At 40.0% G+C, this 19,650-nt stretch overlaps 1 protein-coding gene and 1 non-coding gene across 3 annotated transcripts in view; both read left to right on the top strand.

The window, feature by feature from the left end:
* The window catches only part of NLN (neurolysin), a 133,296-nt gene that overhangs the window by 102,638 nt on the left and 11,008 nt on the right, over positions 1 to 19,650 (top strand). For both annotated transcript variants that reach the window (XM_004465564.5, XM_004465565.4), the window contains exons 10-12: positions 1,411 to 1,597; positions 1,914 to 2,042; positions 3,433 to 3,569. In XM_004465564.5, the coding sequence (XP_004465621.1) occupies positions 1,411 to 1,597; positions 1,914 to 2,042; positions 3,433 to 3,569 (453 nt within the window). The remainder of the gene's footprint in view (positions 1 to 1,410; positions 1,598 to 1,913; positions 2,043 to 3,432; positions 3,570 to 19,650) is intronic.
* Positions 7,052 to 7,155, top strand: LOC111765862 (small nucleolar RNA U13). Its single transcript, XR_002798084.1, has one exon. It is a non-coding gene; the product is annotated as a small nucleolar RNA U13 (small nucleolar RNA).

The following is a 19,650-nucleotide window of genomic DNA, read 5'->3' on the forward strand; positions in this document are numbered from 1 at the left end:
ATCCAGAATCGGTGCAATTATAATGGGAAGTCAAGCAAATCATTTTTTCCCATAAAGAGAGGAAGGCAGAATGTGAGATGGCGTTGACATCTGTGCCTCTGCCCAGAGCCAAAAACAGAATGGTTATTTGCTGCTGATTCGGCACCCCATCTGCTGCCTTCCTCTGTGGTTAAGTCCCTCCTCCCTTTTGCCCTTCATTTAGAACCTCAGGGATGGTGAAGTCTAGGAGAGAAGGTTGGGATGTAAAGCATCTGTAGAGGAAAATAGGACAGAAGTTCAGGGAAAGACAACAGATTGATGATCCTCATTCTGCAGATGGCCCAGGCAGGTGAATTCTAAATCTCCTCTGCCAATGGCAATTTTACAGATGTTCCATGGGCAGTGTAAAAGTTAAAAAGCACTACCCTGTTCTAGCGACTCCCCAACTTTGTTCAAGAGCTTCTCTGACATCTAACTAAACAATTTACGAAACGTGTCCCCTCCTTTTTTTTTTTTTCACTCTATTTATTATTCTTAACCCAGGACCTTAAAATAAGTCCTTCCGTTTTGTCTAGGGTGCCTTAAATTCTGAGTATAGATCCTTTGTTTCTCCTTTTCTGTAGGATTTACCTCACCCTACTTGCAGCTAATTCACACCCATGATTCCCATTGAAGTGGCTTCTTATTTTAAAGTTTATAACACAAAACTTCACACACAAAGGGTAGCAGATAGTAATATTGTCATTTTAATTCTTTAATTGATGTTATTAAAACTAAGCAGTTATTAGAGTGTGATGAGTAACCCCAGAAAATGATGTATAGAATAAACAAAAATAAGCAAATAGAAGGGAATCTGGGGAAAAATTGCTTGTCTTAGATTATGGATCTCTTGTTTTTAATGGAAAGTTCTTTTGAAATAATTTTGCTTTCACAGCCTAAGGACTGTTTTAGCTTAGGCTGATATTTTTTTCAGTTAAGATTTCCTGATGATTCTTCCAAGTTTGTCTGTGATTCAAAAGAATGAAATACTGGCAGCAGGTGTTTCTCAAGCAGTTGAGTGCCCACCTCCCACATGGGAGGTCCTGGGTTCGGTTTCCATGCCCCCTAAAGAAAATGAACAGACAACAAGCAAAAAAACAAAAACTAAAAAACATTGAATTGCACACTTAAAATGTGTGGATTACAAGGTTTGTGAACTATATGTCAATAAAATTGTTTTAAAAAGAATGAAATATTACCTTAATGCACAATGTTTGAGGGTTGTTTTTCATGCTGCTTGGTTGCTGTATTTTATTTTTATTTAAATTTGAGATTAACCCTTCTTTCAGAGAGGCAGTTGACTGGTTTATGTTTCGGTGAGTCTTGATTATAATTTATCACATATCTAATTTTCAGTCAGTGGATTAAAAAATAACTCTGGTTTTTTTCTAGACTGATTTTGCACGATTTAGTGGAACAAATGTGGAAACTGACTTTGTAGAGGTGCCATCACAAATGCTTGAAAACTGGGTATGGGACATCAATTCTCTCCGAAGACTGTCAAAACATTATAAAGATGGAAGTCCTATTACAGATAATCTTCTTGAAAAACTTGTTGCTTCCAGACTGGTCAACACAGGTATGACTTAAAAGTTTAGAAAGGAAAATAAACTAGAATCACTTTATGCAGAGTTCCTGGAATATTCTCCTATAGAACTTATTTCCTGTTTAAAAATAATGGTACCCTCAGAGTGCTAATATATGGAAGGAAGAATGCCAAATATATTGGAATAGGGGACCCTAGGATTGTGTCAAAGAAAAAAAACCTACTTTTAAATCTTAAATAGAATGAAATGTCTTGCTCCCATTTTGTGATGAGTACTACTAGAGTCAATTTTTGAAACCTGTGATCTTGTGGTATTGGAACACACACCCAAACTTTCTTACATTGTTAGGTCTTCTGACCCTACGCCAGATTGTTTTGAGCAAAGTTGATCAGTCTCTCCATACCAACACATCAGTGGATGCTGCAAGCGAATATGCCAAATATTGCACTGAAGTTTTAGGTGTTTCAGCTACTCCAGGTATGTAAATCTTAAAGTTTGTGTTCATTCTTCTGTGAACCACAGGGCATATTCCTGATACTGCCAGGAAGGGTAAAGTTTGTCTGGCAGATTACCTAATTCCATTTGTTTCTGATTTCTGTAATCAGGCCATGACTTTCAGATAAACATACTATGTCCTCATGACTTACCCTGTCTAAATGTGCTTGAAGGAAAGGTGGCTCCAGCTTTACAGCATGTTAGTGTAATCAGGCATGAGCAATTGGCCTCCACCCCAGAGCAAAGAGAGCCATTCATACTTGGCAGCTCCAGCCTGGCTCCTCCCTTCTCTGTGCACCATGACTCTCTGTGATTTTCAGTACTAAATTGCCAGAATGGGCATTTTTAAAGAGAAACACAAACGTCTGCCTTGTTTCTGATTGTGATTCTGAGATGAGTGAAGGCAGTTTGATTAGCAGTTTCTAGCCTGAGATTCATGCAATTCATTAGTGTTTCAGGGTTGTATGCACACACATATATCTTTTTTTTTAGGAGGTACTAGGGATTGACCCAGGACCTCGTACATAGGTGGGAACCAGGCATTCAACCACTGAGTTATATCCACTCACCAAGAAGAGTTGGTTTTTTCCTTTCTTTGTTTGTTTTTTGTTTGTTTTGCTTTTAGGAGGTCCTTGGGATCGAACCCAGGACCTCATACGTGGGAAGCAGGCACTCAACCACTTGAGCTACGTGGGCTCCCCTGTACGTCTTCTTTTAAGCTGACATTATGTTGGGCATTTATATGTAGTTGGTAAGTGAATATTTTTTTTACCAAGGAAATTGTTACTACAGTGAATCAGCCACATTTATAGAGATGATAAAGATTAGAATGATCAGTTCAGTCAATCTAGGTTCCTCTCTCCCTTTTGAGATTTGTTTCTAGTAAACCATAAAGCGCTTTTGTGACTCAAGCTTCTTAAACTCCTTTTCAAAGTAACCCTAGAGCTAAACTGACTTGCTAAAACTTTCAGTTTCCAATTAAGAGTTCTTCTTGGGTAATTATTAATCAAAATAAGTGTTCTGACACATTCTAGATATAAAAAAGATGTGTCAAAAAGTAGAGTAAGAGTAAGTATTTGTAAGACACATAGGTGTCTCAGGATAGAATAAACTGAGCTATCTGAAGGGTGTGGACAAAACCTCTGAAACTATTGTTAGGCATTCCAGAGCTTAGGGCTGAAATTAGCTCTAAGCTTGAGCCATTCATAGGAGAGAAGTTTATAAACATCTTGGCCAAAGGAATACATAAACAAAGGAAATACTAGAAGTGAGATTCTACCTGTCTCTCCTTCCATAAGAAAACCTTAAGTAGCTGTTAACCTGATAATTAACCTTTGCCATCACATTAATTGAAATGTATCTTTCTTTAAAGGCACAAATATGCCAGCTACTTTCGGACATTTGGCAGGGGGATATGATGGACAATATTATGGCTATCTTTGGAGTGAAGTCTTTTCCATGGACATGTTTTACAGTTGTTTTAAAAAAGAAGGGATAATGAATCCAGAGGTATTGTATTTTTTCTACTTTTGTTAATTACGTAGTTCCTTCCCCTTAAATTTCTACTGTAAAATATTTATTACACCTAGATTTTGGAGAAAGAAGTTTGGTACCAGCTTTTAAATATATATATAAAATTATACTATATTAACTGTACACCATAGCTTAGATTAGGGTTCACTATGTTTCACAGTTCTATGTTTGTTTTTAATCTTTATTCTAACATATGTAAAACCTAAAATGTCATCATTTAACCACATTCAAAAATATAATTCAGTGGTTAAATTATAGTTAAATTACATTAACCATGTCCTGCTGCCATTACCACCATACAATACCAAAACAGATTCTCTGCCAATTAAACATTAACTCCCCATTCCCTAGCCCCAGCCCCTGTCAACCTGATTCTAGTTTCTGACTCTTTGAATTTAGTTGTTCTAATTGTTTCATATTAGATCATGCAGTATTTATGCTTTTGTGTCTTGCTTATTATACTAAACACGATGTCTTCAAGGCTCATCCATGTTGTCACATATATCAAAAATTCATTATTGTTTATGGCTGAATAATATTCCGTTTGTGTGCATGCCACATTTGTTTGTCCATTCATCTGTTGATGGATATTTGGGTTACTTTTGGCATCTTTTGGCAGTGAATAAGGCTGCTTTTGAATATTGATGTATAAATATCTATTCAAGTTCCTGCTTTCAGTACTTTTGGGTAATGCCTAGAAGTGGGATTGCTGAGACATAGGATAATTCTATACTTAACTTTCTGGGGAACCACCAAACTATATTCCCTAGTAATTGCAACATTTTACATTCTTCTCTACATCCACTTCAATGCTTGTTATTTTCCATTTTTTTAATTGTAGCAATTCTATTGAGTATGAAATGGTATCTCATTGTGGATTCCACTTGCATTTCCCTAATGGCTAATGATGTTGATCATCTTTTCATGTGCATTTTGGCCATTTGTATATCACCTTTAGCAAAATGTATTTTCAAATCTTTTGCCCGTTTTTTAATTGCATTGTTTATCTTGTTATTGTTCAGTTGTAGGATTTCTTTTATATATTGGTCATTAAACCCTCATCAGATATGTGGTTTCCAAATATTTTCTCCTGTTCTTCATACTTTAATGATGAAATTCTGAAAGTTTTTAATTTTTATGAGGCCCCACTTATCTGTGTCTTCTTTTGTTGCTCGTGCTTTTCATGTAAAATCTAGGAAACCAGTGCTTAACACAAGGTCCTGAATATGCTTCCCTATGTTTTCTTCTAGGAGTTTTATAGTTTTGGTTCTTATATTTAGGTTTTTGATCCACTTTCAGTTATTTTTTGTTTATAGTGTAAAGTAGGATTACACCTTCATTCTTTTGCATGTGGACATTGTTTTGCCACCTCTATTTGTTGAAAAGACTGTTTTCTCCCCATGAAGTAGATTTGGCACCCTTGACAAAAACTCACTTGGCCATAAATGTGAGGTTTATTTCTGAACTCTCCATTCTATTCCATTTGATGATTGGCTTTTCCATTTCATCAAAGAAGGCTTTTGGAATTTTGACTGGGCTTGTGTTGACTCTGTAGATCGCTTTCAGTAGAATTCACATCTTCACGTTATTTAATCTTCCAATCCATGAACATGAAATATCCTTCCATTTATTTACGTTTTCTTTGATTTTTTTTTAGCAATATTCTGTATAAGTCTTTTACATCCTTGGTTAAGTTTATTTCTAGATATTTGATTTGTTTAGCTACTATTGTAAATGGAATATTTTTTGTTGTTGATTTCCTCTTTGGAGTGTTCATTATTAGTGTAATGAAATGCTAGTGATTTTTGCTAGTCACCTGGTAACTTCTGTTGGGTCAGCGACATGAGGACCCTGCCACGGTATGTTATCAGAGCCACTTGGTTCGTTGTGCACCCAGCCAAGCCTTTGTGCCCCGCCTGGTGTGGGAGGGTCCAGGCACCACCTAGACAGCGACCCTGCCAGACCTGAGTATTGAGCCAGACCTGCACACAGGTGGATGGCATCGTGAGGCACCTGCCTTACTTCTGCCACAGCCAGATGGTGTGGGGCTTCAGTTGTGCTCCCAGCAGCTGGGCATCCCCACTGGAAACTCACATCATGCATACCTTAAAAAGGACTTCTATGGGGAATTCCTCAACGTGGCCATCGTTGACTACCTCAGACCAGAAAAGAACTTTGATTCTTTAGAGTCACTTATGTCAGCAATTGAAGGTGATATTGAGAAGAGAAGAAATGACTAAAATTACCAGAACATTTGAAACTCAAAGAAGACAATTTGGGAAGCAGAATTGGCCCAACGGATAAGGTGTCCACCTACCACATGGGAGGTCCAAGGTTCAAACCCCGGGCCTCCTTGACCCGTGTGGAGCTGGCCCATGTGCAGTGCTGATGTGCACAAGGAGTGCCATGCCACATAGGGGTGTCCCCTGCATAGGGGAGCCCCACGTGCAAGGAGTGTGCCCTGCAAGGATAGCTGCCCCACACAAAAGAAGGACAGCCTGCCCAGGAGTGGTGACGCACACACAAAGAGCTGACGCAGCAAGATGACGCAACAAAAAGAGACACAGATTCCGGGTATGGCTAACAAGAATACAAGCGGGCACAGAAGAACACACAGCGAATGGACACAGAGAGCAGACGATGGGGGAGGGGGAACGGGGAGAGAAATAAATTTAAAAAATAAATCTTTAAAAATAAAACAAAATTTTAAAAATGTAAGTTTGGTAGTTTAATATAAACCTAACAGGAAAAATCCAGACTTTATATTTTTTACAATTGTGCATTAATTTCTTACATGAATATATTTTATTATAGACATGAAGGCTTGGGAAATTTAATTTCAGTCATTTCCTTCATGAGGTGAAATTGTTGTATTCTGTTCCATTTTTATATCGTCCTGCCTCAATTCCAAATGCTCTTGACTCCTTCCTTTTTTTTTTTTTTTAAAGATTTATTTATTTATTTAATTCCCCCCCCCTCCCCTGGTTGTCTGTTCTTGGTGTCTATTTGCTGCGTCTTGTTTCTTTGTCCGCTTCTGTTGTCGTCAGCGGCACGGGAAGTGTGGGCGGCGCCATTCCTCGGCAGGCTGCTCTTTCATTTCACGCTGGGCGGCTTTTCCTCACTGGCGCACTCCTTGCGCGTGGGGCTCCCCCACGCGGGGGACACCCTTGCGTGGCACTGCACTCCTTGCGTGCATCAGCACTGCACATGGCCAGTTCCACACGGGTCAAGGAGGCCCGGGGTTTGAACCGCGGACCTCCCATATGGTAGACAGACGCCCTAACCGCTGGGCCAAAGTCCGTTTCCCTTGACTCCTTCCTTAACATTTTTTTCTGTTTTTATTTGAAGACAAAGAAAAATGAGTGTGTTTCAAATGCGTTGTTCTCATTTTTGCATTGGATGACACTCCAATATGAAATAATACCAGTCCTACACAAAGTCTTTCAAAAAAATTGAAGACCTTTTCGTGGTTCATAAGCTTGATGAATGGGTGTTAATGCACTTGTGTGAGGTGTGCCTCCCTCCAGCCTTGTTACAATGTTGATACATTACCTGTCTGATGTGAAAGAGAAAAAATTTGAAGAGATAACACTCATTCCATGAGGCCAACAACACCCTAATCCCAAAGCCAGATAAAGATACCATAAGAAAAGGAAATTGCAGTCCAATTTCCCTTATGAATACACAGGCAGAAATCCTCAACAAAATGCTAGAAAACCAAATCCAATAGTGCATTAAAAGAACTGTAACTCATGATCATGTGGGATTTATCTCAGGTATGCAAGAGTGGTAAGAAAATTAATTAACGTGATGCACCACAGTGATCGAATGAAGGGGAAAGAAACCCACATGATCATCTCAATTAATGCTTATAGGCGTCCGACCTTCTTGTAAAATCACTTGGAAAACCAGGAATAGAAGGAAATTTCCTCAATATGATAAAGAGCGTATATGAAAAGCCCACTGCTAGAATCATACTTAATTGAAAAAGACTGAAAGCTTTCCCTCTAAGGTCTGGAACAAGAAAAGAATGCCTACTGTAACCACTGTCATTCAGCATTGTACAGGAAATTCTAACCAGAGCAATTAAGGAAGGAAAAGAACGTATTTTGACAAGCATAACATTGTCATACCCTACTTAATTCTAGCCCAGCTGCTTTCAGGAGTGTTTTACCTGTGCAGGCAAACCAGGCCATGTTGGCATGAGGAACCCTCTGCTTGATCTGCTGTTGCTATATTAAAATTATTCATAATTTTATTTTTGAACTTGTGTTTTAAAAATGAAGTTCCGTGGGACAAGGGATATGCATGTGTACATACCTACACAGACCCAACATGTGACCTGTCGTAGTCTAGGATGCCTTGGGATGCTGAGGGGCTGACTGGGCCAGGACAGAAGAAGGATAAGGCATGGGGGTGGCACGGGGACCTGAGCTGTGAGGTCAGTTTGTAGGATGGTCCAACTTGGGAATCCAACATGCTGGCTTCTGCACAAATATTAATTCTCTTACCTGAATGTCAGAAAAAGAACTGTGGGTACTAAATTTTGACCGTAATTAATTATAAGCTAAAAGCATACAAATGGACATTGCAGTAGAGCGTATCATGGAGTTAGTGTATTTCTTCAAAGAGTTTAAAGCCTCTTATTTTGGAAATTGCTGCAACATTAGAAAGCAAATATCACAGTCTGAGAAATAGGAATTAAATCTTAAGATTCTCATATTCAATGAAAAAAACACTATTTTCATAGACAGTTTCAGATGAGCCAATTGTTAACAAGGAAGGCAATTATAGTATTAGTTTTCCTTTATAATTGAAGATGCAGCCATAGAATATATAAATAGGTGTTTTAAATTATATAAAAGTGGTAGAACCATCACTTTCAGTTTCTTGAACAACTGTCATAAGTTAAATGAAATGCTAGAGGAAATATTAAAGTGCTATTGTAGTAATTGATATTTAAAATTAAATTCAGGATGGTGGACTTGGCACAGTGGTTAGGGCATCCGTCTACCACATGGGAGGTCTGCGGTTCAAACCCCGGGCCTCCTTGACCCATGTGGAGCTGGCCCATGTGCAGTGCTGATGCGTGCAGGGAGTGCCATGCCCGCAGGGGTGTCCCCTGCATAGGGGAGCCCCACGTGCAAGGAGTGCGCCCCATAGGGAGAGCCACCCAGCTCAAAAGAAAGTGCAGCCTGCCCAGGAATGGTGCTGCACACACGGAGAGCTGACACAAGATGACGCAACAAAAAGAAAACACAGATTCCCGTGCTACTGACAACAACAGAAGCGAACAAAGAATAGGCAGCAAATAGACACAGAGAACAGACAACCAGGGTTGGGGGAGGGGAGAGAAATAAATAAATCTTTTTTAAAAATTAAATTAAATTAAATTCAGACTTGTGCAAAAGTACTTGTATGAAGAATTAAATCTTTTTAGAAAATTTTTTCTGAAAGTACTGTTGACTCTCAGTATACTAAAGTTTACATTTTGAAATAACTTATCAGAAATTTGTCCCAATGTGGATACAGTTTTATAACAGTTATATCAGCAGAAAGATATTCCTCAAAATTAAATATTATCAAAATTATTTGCAATCTTTTATATTTGCCAAGAGCAACTTATTTGACTTTCAATTGTATCAATTGAAAATTAAGTATTTCAATGACCTAGTAAATGAATTTGCAGAAAAATGAGCCCCGAAATCTTCTGATCAATCAAGATATAGCATTAATAAAGTATTATTGCATTATATAAAATTATGCACCAAAATATATTTTTATAATTCATAAGTTCATTGTTACTCATACATTACTATTACTCCTATTATATTTTATAAGTTATAAGATATTTTTAAAGAAAAAAAAAGAAAAGGCATCCAAATTGGAAAGGAAGAAGGAAAACTTTCTCTGTTTGCAGATGTCATGATCCTATCTATAGAAAATCCTGAAAAATACATAGCAGAGCTACTAGAACTAATAAATCAATCCAGCCAAGTGACAGGGTATCAGATGCACATGCAAACAGGCTGAGTGGCTCCAGTAACATGCCACAGCAGGTCCCTCACACTGCTGACCCAGCAGAAGTTACCAGGCCACTAGGATGTAGTATCTCAGCCCTCCAGACTCTACTTTTTAATTGTAAGCATTTAGCATGATAAATTACCCTCTCAGCACAGCCTTTGCTGCATCCTGCAGTTTTGCTATATTGTGTTTTCACTTTTATTTGCCACAAGATATTTTCTAATTTCTCTTGTGGTTTCTTCTTTGACCTATTGGCCTTTTAAGAGTGTATTGTATAATTTCTACTTATTTGTAAATTTTGTATTTCTCCCTCCTTATTGATTTGTAGTTTCATTCTATTTTAGTTGGAGAAGACACATTGTATAATTTCAATATTTTTTAATTTGCTGAGACTTGTTTTGTAACCTGATATATGCTCTATCCTAGAGAATGATCCTTGTGCACTGCAGAAGGTATATTCTGCTGCTCTTAGGTGAAGTGTTTTTTGTATGTCCATTACATCTAATTGGTTTATAATATCATTTAAGTCTTCTAATTCATTGTTGTTCTATCTCGATGTTCTATCCAGTATTGGAACTGGTGTATTGAATCTCCTACAATATATGTAGAACCATGTATTTCTCACTTCAAATCTTTCAGTATTTGCTTCAAATATTTTGGGGTTCTGCTCGTAGATGCATATGTATTTATAATAGTTATGTCTTCTTGTTGAATTGACCCTCATATTAGTACATAATGACCTTCTTTGTTCCCTGTAACAGTCTTTTAATTACAGGCTATTTTATCTGATGTTAGTATAGCTACCACAGCTCTCTTTTGGTTCCTACTTGTATGCTATATTTTATTCCATTCTTTTCCTTTCTTCTGTTATAATTAGTGCATTTGTAGGTTTATAGAAACATCACTCAGAAAGTACAGAGTTCCTATATATGCCCATCTCACACAAATTATCCTTTCAATTTCAACATACTTGTGCCTTTGAATTTAAGATGAGTATCTTAAAAACAGCCTATGGTTGGGTGATGCTTTTTTATCCATTCTAACAATCTCTGCCTTTCAAGTGGAGAAATTAATTCATTTATATTTAATGTAACTTCAGATAAAGCAGGACTTTCTGTCATTTTGGTATTTTGTCTCTGTTAGTCTTAGAACTTTTTTGTCCCCCATTCTTCTGTTAATGCCATATTATTTGATTTTCTGTTAATGTACCATTTTGAGTCCCATCTCATTTCCTTTTGTATAAATTTTCCATGTATTTTCTTTTTTGGGTACCATGGAGCTTAAATTTAATATCCTAAGTCTATAACAACCACATTTAATTTGATACCAACTTAACCTGAATAACGTACACAAACATTTTTCCTTTATCCCTCCATCCCCTACCTTTTTGTTGTACTTATTACATTTTTTATCTTCACACATTGTATGTCTAAAACCATAGATTCATTATTAATTTTCATTCATTTGCATATTAGAACCTCTAAGTATATTAATTGCCATTACACACCAAAAAATACAATACAGAAGTACTGGCATTTATAATTACCCATATGGTTACCTTTACCAGAGATCTTTATTTCTTTATCCCACTTCAGTCCTCTATTAGGGTCCTTTATTTTCAGTGTGAAGAATTCCTTTTAGCATTTCTTGTAGGGCAGTGTGGTAGTGATGAACTCCCTCCACTTTTTTTTATCTGTGCATGTCTTCATCTCTCCCTCATTCCTGAAAGTCATTCTCACTGGTTATAAAATTCTTGACAGACAATTGTTTTCTCTTGAAGTATTCACTTAAAGTACTTCCTCCCACTGCATTCTTGCCTTCGTGGTTTGTGACGAGAAGTCGGTACTTAACCTTACTGGCATTCCCCGGTACATGAAACATTGTTTTTCTCTTGCAGCATTCAGAACTCTCCTTGTCCTTGGTATTTGATAGATTGACTACTATACGTCTGAACTTTGTTCTCTTTGAGTTTATTCTGCTTGGGGTTCATTGGGTTTCTTGAATGTATGTATTCATGTCTTTCTTTAAATTTGGGAATTTTTTGCAGTTATTATTTCGAATATTCTTTTAGCCCATTTTTCTTTTCTTCTCCTTTTTTGGACTCCCAGAGAGCATATATTGGTTTCTTAGGCTCTGTTCTCTTTTCTTCATTCATTGTTTCTTCTGACAGCCTCAATCTGCTGTTGAAACTCTCTAGGGAATTTTTCATTTCAGTCACTGTTGTTTTCAACACCAATATTTCTGTTTGGTTCTATTTTAAAATTTCTATCTCTTTATTGACATTCTCATATTGTTCATTTATTATTTTCCTGATATCCTTTTGTTTTTTCTCTTTGTTTTCCTTTATCACCTTGAACATACTGAGTATCATTTTTTAAAAAGTCTTTATCTAGTACAGCCAAAGTCAGATCTTATTCATAGTTTCAGAACTTTTTCTTTGTTTCTCATATAATCTTTTGTTGCACATGTATATTTTTAATAATTTAAAGTATTAACTCTGAGATTTAGTCCCTGAGTTGTCTGTTTCCTAAGTTTATTTGATAAACTAACAAAAACAAACAAGCCAAGGCAAAAAAAAAGAAAAACAAAAAACCTTTACATACAGTCTTTGCAAATTGGCTCTCATTGACTGGTGGTCTTCTTCAGAATTTAACCCTTCTATCAAGATCATCCCAAGGTAAAAGAGAAGTGTAGGGTCCTCTCTCTCTTTTCTGAGTCTTGTCCAGGGCTTGTGCTACTTCTGTCTTGGTCTTCAGAATTTCCCTGTTTATAGTCATTCTAATGCCCTCTCTACTCCCTTTGAAATAGAATTTCCCCTCCTCCAGTGTGCTTTATTATATTTTCTAAGTTGGTAATCCTTTGCATCAGGGCCATTTTTTTTTTTTTTAAAGATTTATTTTTTATTGATTTCTCTCCCCTTCCCTGCCCCCCAGTTGTCTGCTCTCTGTGTCCATTCACTGTGTGTTCTTCTGTGTCTGCTTGTATTCTTGTCAGTGGCACCCAGAGTCTGTATCTCATTTTGTTGCGTTATCTTGCTGCATCAGCTCTCCGTGTGTGCGGCACCATTCCTGGGCAGGCTGCACTTTTTTTTGCCCTGGGCAGCTCTCCTTATGGGGCACACCTCTTGCGCGTGGGTCTCCCCTATGTGGGGGACACCCCTGCATGGCACAGCACTCCTTGCACACATCAGCACTGTGCATGGGCCAGCTCCACACAGGTCAAGGAGGCCCAGGGTTTGAACTGCGGACCTCCCATGTGGTAGGTGGACGCCCTATCCATTTGGCCAAATCTGCTTCCCTAGGGCCATTTTACATTGCCATTTACATTGCTTCAGCTGTCTGCAACCTCTTTGTCTACAGGGCCAGTACTGGGAGGTTAAGAAACAATTGTCCTGGTTCAGTCTTTAAGGCCACCAACTCATAGACTGACACTGAAATACAGGCACCGTAGTGTCCAAGAGGGGTTACTCTGCTCCCTCTAGAATAGGACCAGGGACCCACAATGGGAATGCAGGCTGGCTTCGCAAGCTAGGGAAGGGGTGGGGGAGGGGCCAGCAAGGGTGCCACAAGCTCTCCTGTTGTTGTTGTTGTTGTTTTTTCAAGGATTTATTTTACTTATTTCTCTCCCCTTCCGCCCCCACCCCCCCGCCCCAGTTGTCTGTTCTCTGTGTCCATTTGCTGCGCGTTCTTTTTGTCCGCTTCTGCTGTTGTCAGCAGCACGGGAATCTGTGTCTATTTTTGTTACGTCACCTTGTTGTGTCAGCTCTCTGTGTGTGCAGCACCATTCCTGGGCAGGCTGAAATTTCTTTCGCACTGGGCGCCTCTCCTTATGGGGCGCACTCCTTGCACATGGGGCTCCTCTACGCGGGGACACCCCTGTGTGGCACGGCACTCCTTGCGCACATCAGCACTGCGCATGGGCCAGCTCCACACGGGTCAAGGAGGTCCGGGGTTTGAACTGCAGACCTCCCATGTGGTAGACAGATGCTCTATCCACTGGGCCAAGTTCACTTCCCTCTTCTGTTGTTTTTAAAGCTGACTTTTCTTAATTCAGCACTTGCCCAGTCCCTTTAATTGTTTTCTGGAGTTTTCAGGAAGGTAACTCTGTCATTTTTTGCTAGGTCAAAGATTCTATTGAGGAATGGCACCCTGGAGCATCTTAACACCATTATCTTGGTCTTGCCTAATGATCTGGTAATAGCTTTTAACTTTAAAGTCATGCATCTTCTCAAATCATATATCCTCATTAAGTTGTAGGGAAAAAAGTGGTTAACTCCATTTCCATGTGTTACATTTTCTTGCTTATTAGCATTCCAATATATTGCATAAGTAAAAATTAGAAACTTTGTTTATGCATTTGAGCATTTATGGCTGCTAGTTTTGACATGTGCTGTGTTAAGTTTTAATTTTATAAGAGTTTGGGGTAAGGAAGGTATACTTCCTCATGTAAATGGTCTCTCTTTGTTTTGATATTCTCTACACACTTTCTTTGTACATTTTCTGTAGGAAGCACCTTTTCCTGTAATGGCATACCCCATCTACTACATAGTTTGTAACCTAAATGCCTTTCAGCAACTTAAGCTGCTTCATTAACCTGAACCATTCCTTTTGGTGTGCAGTGAATTGACTGCCAGGTGGCTGCCAGCCAAACCTTCCTAAGTTACAGCCCCCCAGTCTCCATTCTCATTGAAGACTGAGCTCTCAGCTTATTTCTACAGCTGATACATTTTCCAGTGTGTGTGTGTGTTTTATTTTTACCTCTCTTTGATTCAGAGAGTAAAAGAACAAATTATCAAAATCAGGCTCTCTGTGCATATTTCAACCAAGTAATTTGTTCTCTGAATTTTACATTTCTCAGTAACATAGTATCTTACACATGTACATTGAAATATACGTTGATATGTAATTCAGGCCACCATCACCTGTTCCCCCCACCTTCCAAAAATACCCACAGGATACCTGAACTCTATACTCACTGGTCTCCAAGCATTCCATCTCTCCTCCCATCCCACCCAGGCTAAATCCCTTTAAGCCGCATTTCCATTCCCATTTACAAAGGTCAACCATTGATTGTTTTTCTCCCAAATATGTTGGACTTCTTTTTTTTTTTTTTTTTAAGATTTATTTATTTCTCCCCTCTCCCCGCCCCCCCACCCCAGGCCCCATTTTTCTGATCTCTGTCTGCTTACTGTGTCGTTTCCCTGTGTGTTTTTCTGTGTCTGCTTGTCTTCTCTTTAGGTGGCACCGGGAACGAATCCTGGGATCTTCCGTAGTGGGAGAGAGGTGCTTAAACTCTTACAACATCTCAGCTCCCTGGTCTGCTGCATCTCTTATTGTCTCTTTGTGTCTCATTTTGTTGTGTCATCTTGCTGCACCAGCCTTCCATGCAGGCCAGCACTCTGTGCGGGCCAGCACTCCTGCACAGGCCAGCTTGCCTTTGCCAGGAGGCCCCAGAAATCAGATCCTGGACCTCCTGTATGGTAGACAGAAGCCCAATCACTTGAGCCACATCCACTTCCCTACCCTGGAGTTCGTTTTTTGTTTTTTTTTTTTAAGATTTATTTTTATTTATTTCTCTCCCCTTCCTCCTCCTCCCCAGTTATCTGTTCTCTGTGTCCATTTGCTGCATGTTCTTATTTGTCCGCTTCTGTTGTTGTCAGCAGCACGGGAATCTGTGTTTCTGTTTGTTGCGTCATCTTGTTGTGTCAGCTCTCCGTGTGTGCAGCACCCTGGACTTACTAATCTGCATGGCCTTCATCAGTGGCCAGCCTTGAATCCTCCACCATCTTATTTAGGGAAGGTGCCCTTGGAATTCCCAGGGTCCTGGAGAAGATTACGTAACTACATTAGCATAGCCCACCACATAGTCATACTGTCCAACCTAGACTAGACTTCCCATGTTACTCTGTGGTCCTTCCACATTTCCCTCATTTATTCCCTTCAAGTCCCCACCCCCTCTCTCTTCTTCTTTTAACAGATGTCTCCTCTTTACTTAGAAAAGTGAGGTCATTGAGAATGAGTATGTTCATCTTTCTTTCTCTATACTTCAACACTTCTCTCCTCCTATCTCAGAAAAGATATCTCTAACACCAAGTCTCTTTTGCAAACCTGGAAAAAGCTTGCTACTGACTCTGATAGCCCCAATCCTTTTATTCTGTTGTTTTTCCTTTTATAGCCTAACTTCTCAGAATAGGAAACAGTCCTTGCAACTTTCTGTATCCTGGCTTTTGCCCTACCAGTGGAACTGGAACATCTCTCTCCAAAGTTACCCCTGATGACCTATCTCCAACTCCCGAAGGCCTTTGTCCACCATTGTCTTTACTTTCTGCTTTTTATTCCTTTCCCCATTATTCATAGCCCTTAGATTAGAAATCAGAACCCATCCAAACTCCCCAGCACTCTGTGTGTGTCAGCCAAGTTTATGTACTCTCTTGGGACTTTATGTCTTCACAAATCTATTTATTCCATTCCTTCCATCTAGAAGGTACTTCTTCCTTAATCTGTGTCTCTCAAAATCCTACCATTCTTAAGACCCTACTCAAATGCCACTAACTTAGGAAATCTTCCACATTATCCAAACCAAAAGTGATCTTTCCATCCTCTGAATTGAAGTGTGGTCTTAGGCATAGAAGAATGGCTTCAATAAGCTTTTCTCATGTCTTGAATGTTTAATATAACTATTATTATAAAGTGAAAAAAGTCAAGTTACAAAATAGTTTATACCATAGGATGTAAATTTTTTTTTTTTTTAAAGATTTATTTATTTATTTAATTTCCCCCCCTCCCCTGGTTGTCTGTTCTTGGTGTCTATTTGCTGCGTCTTGTTTCTTTGTCCGCTTCTGTTGTCGTCAGCGGCATGGGAAGTGTGGGCGGCGCCATTCCTGGGCAGGCTGCTCTTTCTTTTCACGCTGGGCGGCTCTCCTCACGGGCACACTCCTTGCGCGTGGGGCTCCCCCACGCGGGGGACACCCTTGCGTGGCACTGCACTCCTTGCGCGCATCAGCGCTGCGCATGGCCAGCTCCACACGGGTCAAGGAGGCCCGGGGTTTGAACCGCGGACCTCCCATATGGTAGACGGACGCGCTAACCACTGGGCCAAAGTCCGTTTCCCTATACCATAGGATGTAAATTTTGATTTAAAAATATATACTAAGGAAAAAAGTACATCAAAAATGTTGTCAGTGATTATCTTTGAGAGGTAAGTTTATGTGTGATTATTAAGTTTTCTTCTTACTTTCTGTGGAGCTTTTTTCTACTTTTTATTTATTTATTTATTTATTTATTTTAAAGATTTACTTTTTATTTATTTCTCTCCCCTTCCCTTTAACCCCCTCCATGTCTGCTCTCTGTGTCCATTTGCTGTGTGTTCTTCTATGTCCACTTGCATTCTTGTCAGTGGCACTGGGAATCTGTGTCTCTTTTTGTTGTGTCATTTTGCTGCGTCAGCTCTCCATGTGTGTGGTGCCCCTCCTGGGCAGGCTGCACTTTGTTCACACAGGGTGGCTTTCCTTGCAGGACACACTCCTTGCACATGGGGCTCCCCTATGCAGGGGACACCCCTGCATGGCACAGCACTCCTTGCACGCCTCAGCACTGCACATGGGCCAGCTTGCCACACAGGTCAGGGGGCCCTGGGTTTGAACCTGGACCTCCCTTATGGTAGGCGGACACTATTTATTGAGCCAAATCCGCTTCCCTTTTTTAATTTTTATATAGAGCATGGATTACTTTAGAAATCTGAAAACAAATGTTGTGAAGAGACAAAGATATAGGTATGCAAAGATATAATTAAGACCTTTTATTGGCTCTTGTAAGTTGGGAAGCATCCTGGTGTAGATGGTACTCTACCTTTCTCCTTAAAACATCCTCATTCACCTTCTCTTTGCTTTTACTCACCTCACCACACCTCCAGGACACCTCCCCTGCTCCCTCTTACTCTCCTAGCTGTCAAGGCAGTAGCCAAATTACTGGTTTCAATGGAGGCCAAAGAATTTGCAAGTCCAGCAGAAGCAATCCCTGCCATTATGCTTCTATGTATTCCCTCTTAATCTCAAACTTTGTAGCTTGGCAGGCAGCCAGTCTACTGTTATTGGTTGTTTTTTTAATTTAATAAAGTTTTATTTTTCAAAATGTACAGTTGATGGGACCTGTTCTTGCATCTTCACCAATAGCTGGGCCATCTCCACCTTTGGTGTTTCTGGTGTAAATTACTTGAGCTCTGTCTTGAAACCAGCTTGATAAATCCCTTACTAAGCAAAAGGCTGCCCTGGCCAGGTAACCACAAATCTTCAGTCTCTCAGAGATGACAGCTGAAGCTATACGCTTGTAGTTGGGAACTTCCTTAACAGAATTTGTCATGTGTGGCTTTGTCAAGCGAGACTAAGTTATTGAGCTTGTCCTCAAGTTTGCCTTTGGTCACTTCTCTATTTGCCTGACCCACAGATTTGTTCACTGGGTCTTTGTCTTTCTTGGCCAACTTCTAGCATCTTTCTTCTTGTCATCCTTGGGTGGAGGACATAGTTGAAGCAGTATCCCCCACAAGCCTGGAGATCTAGTCTGGCAGTTTAAGGAGCACTCCCAATCAATCCCACCTCAACTGAGCCTTAACATCACCTCCGCTTCTAGTAACCCCCCGGCTTCCCACTCCTGAAGCTCACCATTGCAAAGTTCAGAGAGTGTCATCTTAGACAAGGGAGCTAAGTTGGACTTGAAAAAAGCAAGGTTCACAAAACTATAAGTAGTAATGAGAAAACAGTACTAGGAGACAACTTGAAATTGTTTCCTTGTGATGTTAAAAACAGATCGGTTTTGCTAAAATTCTGTGTTTCAAAAGTGCTGTAAATTATTAGATGTTTCATGTCAGTGAAGCTGGCCTTAATGTATCCCTCCCTTCTGACTTTTTTCTTTACTATCAAATGCTCTGGGGTATGGTGTTGTTTCTTACCCCTCCTTGTGCATCAGTAATGGACCTGGCTCCAGTGGCCATGGAGAATCCCTTTGCACCCCCTTTGCTGCAGTGGCAGGTACTGGAACCAACTTGTTAATTTTTATTTTAAAATGTTATATTTTTAAAAATTAATTAGAAAGGTCCAAGGTTGTCTCCATAATACTTTTCTTTTTTCAAAGAGAGAAAGAATTTTATTGGTTGGGCAAGCCTTCCTGATCTGCAGAAATTCTAATATTTTATAACATCAGTGTGCTGATGAACAACTGGGGTGGAGCTGGACACAGGTTCCTTCTTTAATAAACCTTAACAAGGGAAGCGGCTGTGGCTCAATCAGTTGGGCTCCCGTCTACCATATGGGAGGCCCTGGGTTCGCATCCCGGGGCCTCCTTGTGAAGGCAAGCGGGCCCGTGTACTGCAGAGTTGCCAGCCCACAAGCGCCACAGAAAACTGACTCAGCGAGGTGATGCAACAAAAAAGGGAGACAAGCAAAAACACAGAAGAGTGCACAGTGAGTGGACAGAGAGCAGACAGCACACAGAAAGCCACAAGAGGGGAGGAATACATAAACGTTAGCAAGTGGATGTGGTTCAGGCGGTTGAGCACCTACTTTCCACATGGGAGGTCCCAGGTTTGGTCACCAGTTCCTCCTAGAAACAAACAAAACAAACAACCAGCAAACAAATGACAAAACTAACTTAGGGGAGCTGATGTAACTCAGTGTTTGAGCACCAGCTCTCCACATACAAGATCCCAGGTTCAATCCCCAGCGGCAGTACCGCCAAAAAAGACAGCGGGTGTGGGAGGGAGCAGATGTGGCTTTGAGTGGTTGAGTGCTTGCTTCCCACACAGGAGGTGTGATGCCTCCTAGCAAATAAATAAACAAACAAACATTAAGGGATTGAGCAAGTTGGGGTGGACCCCAAACAAGGGGGAGTTACAAAGTTACAATCATTTTCACAGGTCAAATTTCTGAAAGTTCAGAGCAGAGGTCAGTCACAGGGTTTTCCATATGGATATTAAACAGAGGAAGGTGGTGTGGTTACCATCCCAGCAGTAAGCATAGACCAGGGTGAGGGTGCTCTAGGGT

Source organism: Dasypus novemcinctus, chromosome 2, assembly GCF_030445035.2.
Source record: "Dasypus novemcinctus isolate mDasNov1 chromosome 2, mDasNov1.1.hap2, whole genome shotgun sequence".
Taxonomy (NCBI): domain Eukaryota; kingdom Metazoa; phylum Chordata; class Mammalia; order Cingulata; family Dasypodidae; genus Dasypus; species Dasypus novemcinctus.